The sequence below is a fragment of the Solanum tuberosum genome, unplaced genomic scaffold (assembly GCF_000226075.1).
Source record: "Solanum tuberosum cultivar DM 1-3 516 R44 unplaced genomic scaffold, SolTub_3.0 contig00259, whole genome shotgun sequence".
In the NCBI taxonomy this organism is placed as follows: Eukaryota; Viridiplantae; Streptophyta; class Magnoliopsida; order Solanales; family Solanaceae; genus Solanum; species Solanum tuberosum.
The window spans coordinates 1,986-3,066 of record NW_006240745.1 but is presented as its reverse complement, the minus strand read 5'-3'; the positions used below and the strand labels follow the sequence as shown (position 1 = coordinate 3,066).

At 36.5% G+C, this 1,081-nt stretch overlaps 1 protein-coding gene across 1 annotated transcript; it reads right to left on the bottom strand.

The window, feature by feature from the left end:
* LOC102585603 (transcription factor MYB90-like) lies at positions 1-795 on the bottom strand (the record flags this gene model as incomplete). Its single annotated transcript, NM_001287845.1, is given in 3 exon segments — positions 1-194; positions 456-585; positions 657-795. Coding segments are annotated over 3 exon segments (460 nt in total), but the record flags the coding sequence as incomplete, so codon positions are not given.
* Positions 796-1,081: the final 286 nt, after the last annotated feature.

Genomic DNA, 1,081 nt, shown 5'->3' with positions numbered 1-1,081 from the left:
TTATTATGGCATTGGCTTGCCCACACTTAATTCCTTCTTGTGGTTGAGGAGCAATAGTACTAGTATTGATTCCTTCTTGTGGTTGAGGAGCAAATTTAGTACTAGTATTTAGCTTCCTTAGAAGGTTAGTGTTCCAATAGTTTTTCACATCGTTAGCTGTCCTTCCTGGAAGTCTACCAGCAATAAGTGACCATCTACATACATACATAACATAATTAATTTGTCACATATATTCAATCAAGCTTGGAATAGACTTTCTAAGACTCCTAGTGGGATAAGGCGGAGTCTGGAAAGTCTATTCCAAGCATAAATTTGATAACGATATATATAGTTATTCTCAAGATATCTTAACATCGCCATGCAAAAAATATTGCGAGCTATAAACTTTTGGATGACATAATCACGAAAATTTAGGTGAGTCTCCTATGAGATTAAAATGTCAAACATAAACTTGCCGATTGCCTAAGAGCTTATGAAGTCTCAAGATGAGATCCACTTCATCCCCATCAAAGTCACCTCTCTTGATATGTGGCCTTAGATAATTTAGCCACCTCAGTCTACAACTTTTCCTGCATCTATTTAATCCTGCACGTATTCACATGAAGTTTAAGAAAGAAAGAAAAACATAGTAATAGTATAATAGCTAGTTAGTTTACCAGCTCTAGTTGGAACAAGATTCCACTTTCCTTCTCCATACTTATCAATACATTTCCTCAAAAGGATATCTTCTTCTTCAGTCCATGAACCTTTCCTTATTACTCCCAAAGATGTACACATCATAGGAGTATTCATGATCATTACATGTCAAGTCATATATTTTACTACCTCTTCAATCCCTATATATATACACACACAATCTGACGTGATTGGATGGTACACAATCATTTTCAACTAAAAGATCCAACTTCGCCATGTGCCCCTGTCGAAGACGTCACCCTGCCAGGGCAATGTGATGTAGTGATGAGACTGCTCTAGTTTAATCAAATGTTTCAAGTTTGAGTCTTAGGTATGAAGAAAATCTTGTTGAGAGTGTCATTCTTAGAAAGGACCATATATTTAGTCGAGGCTCCTAATATGCGCC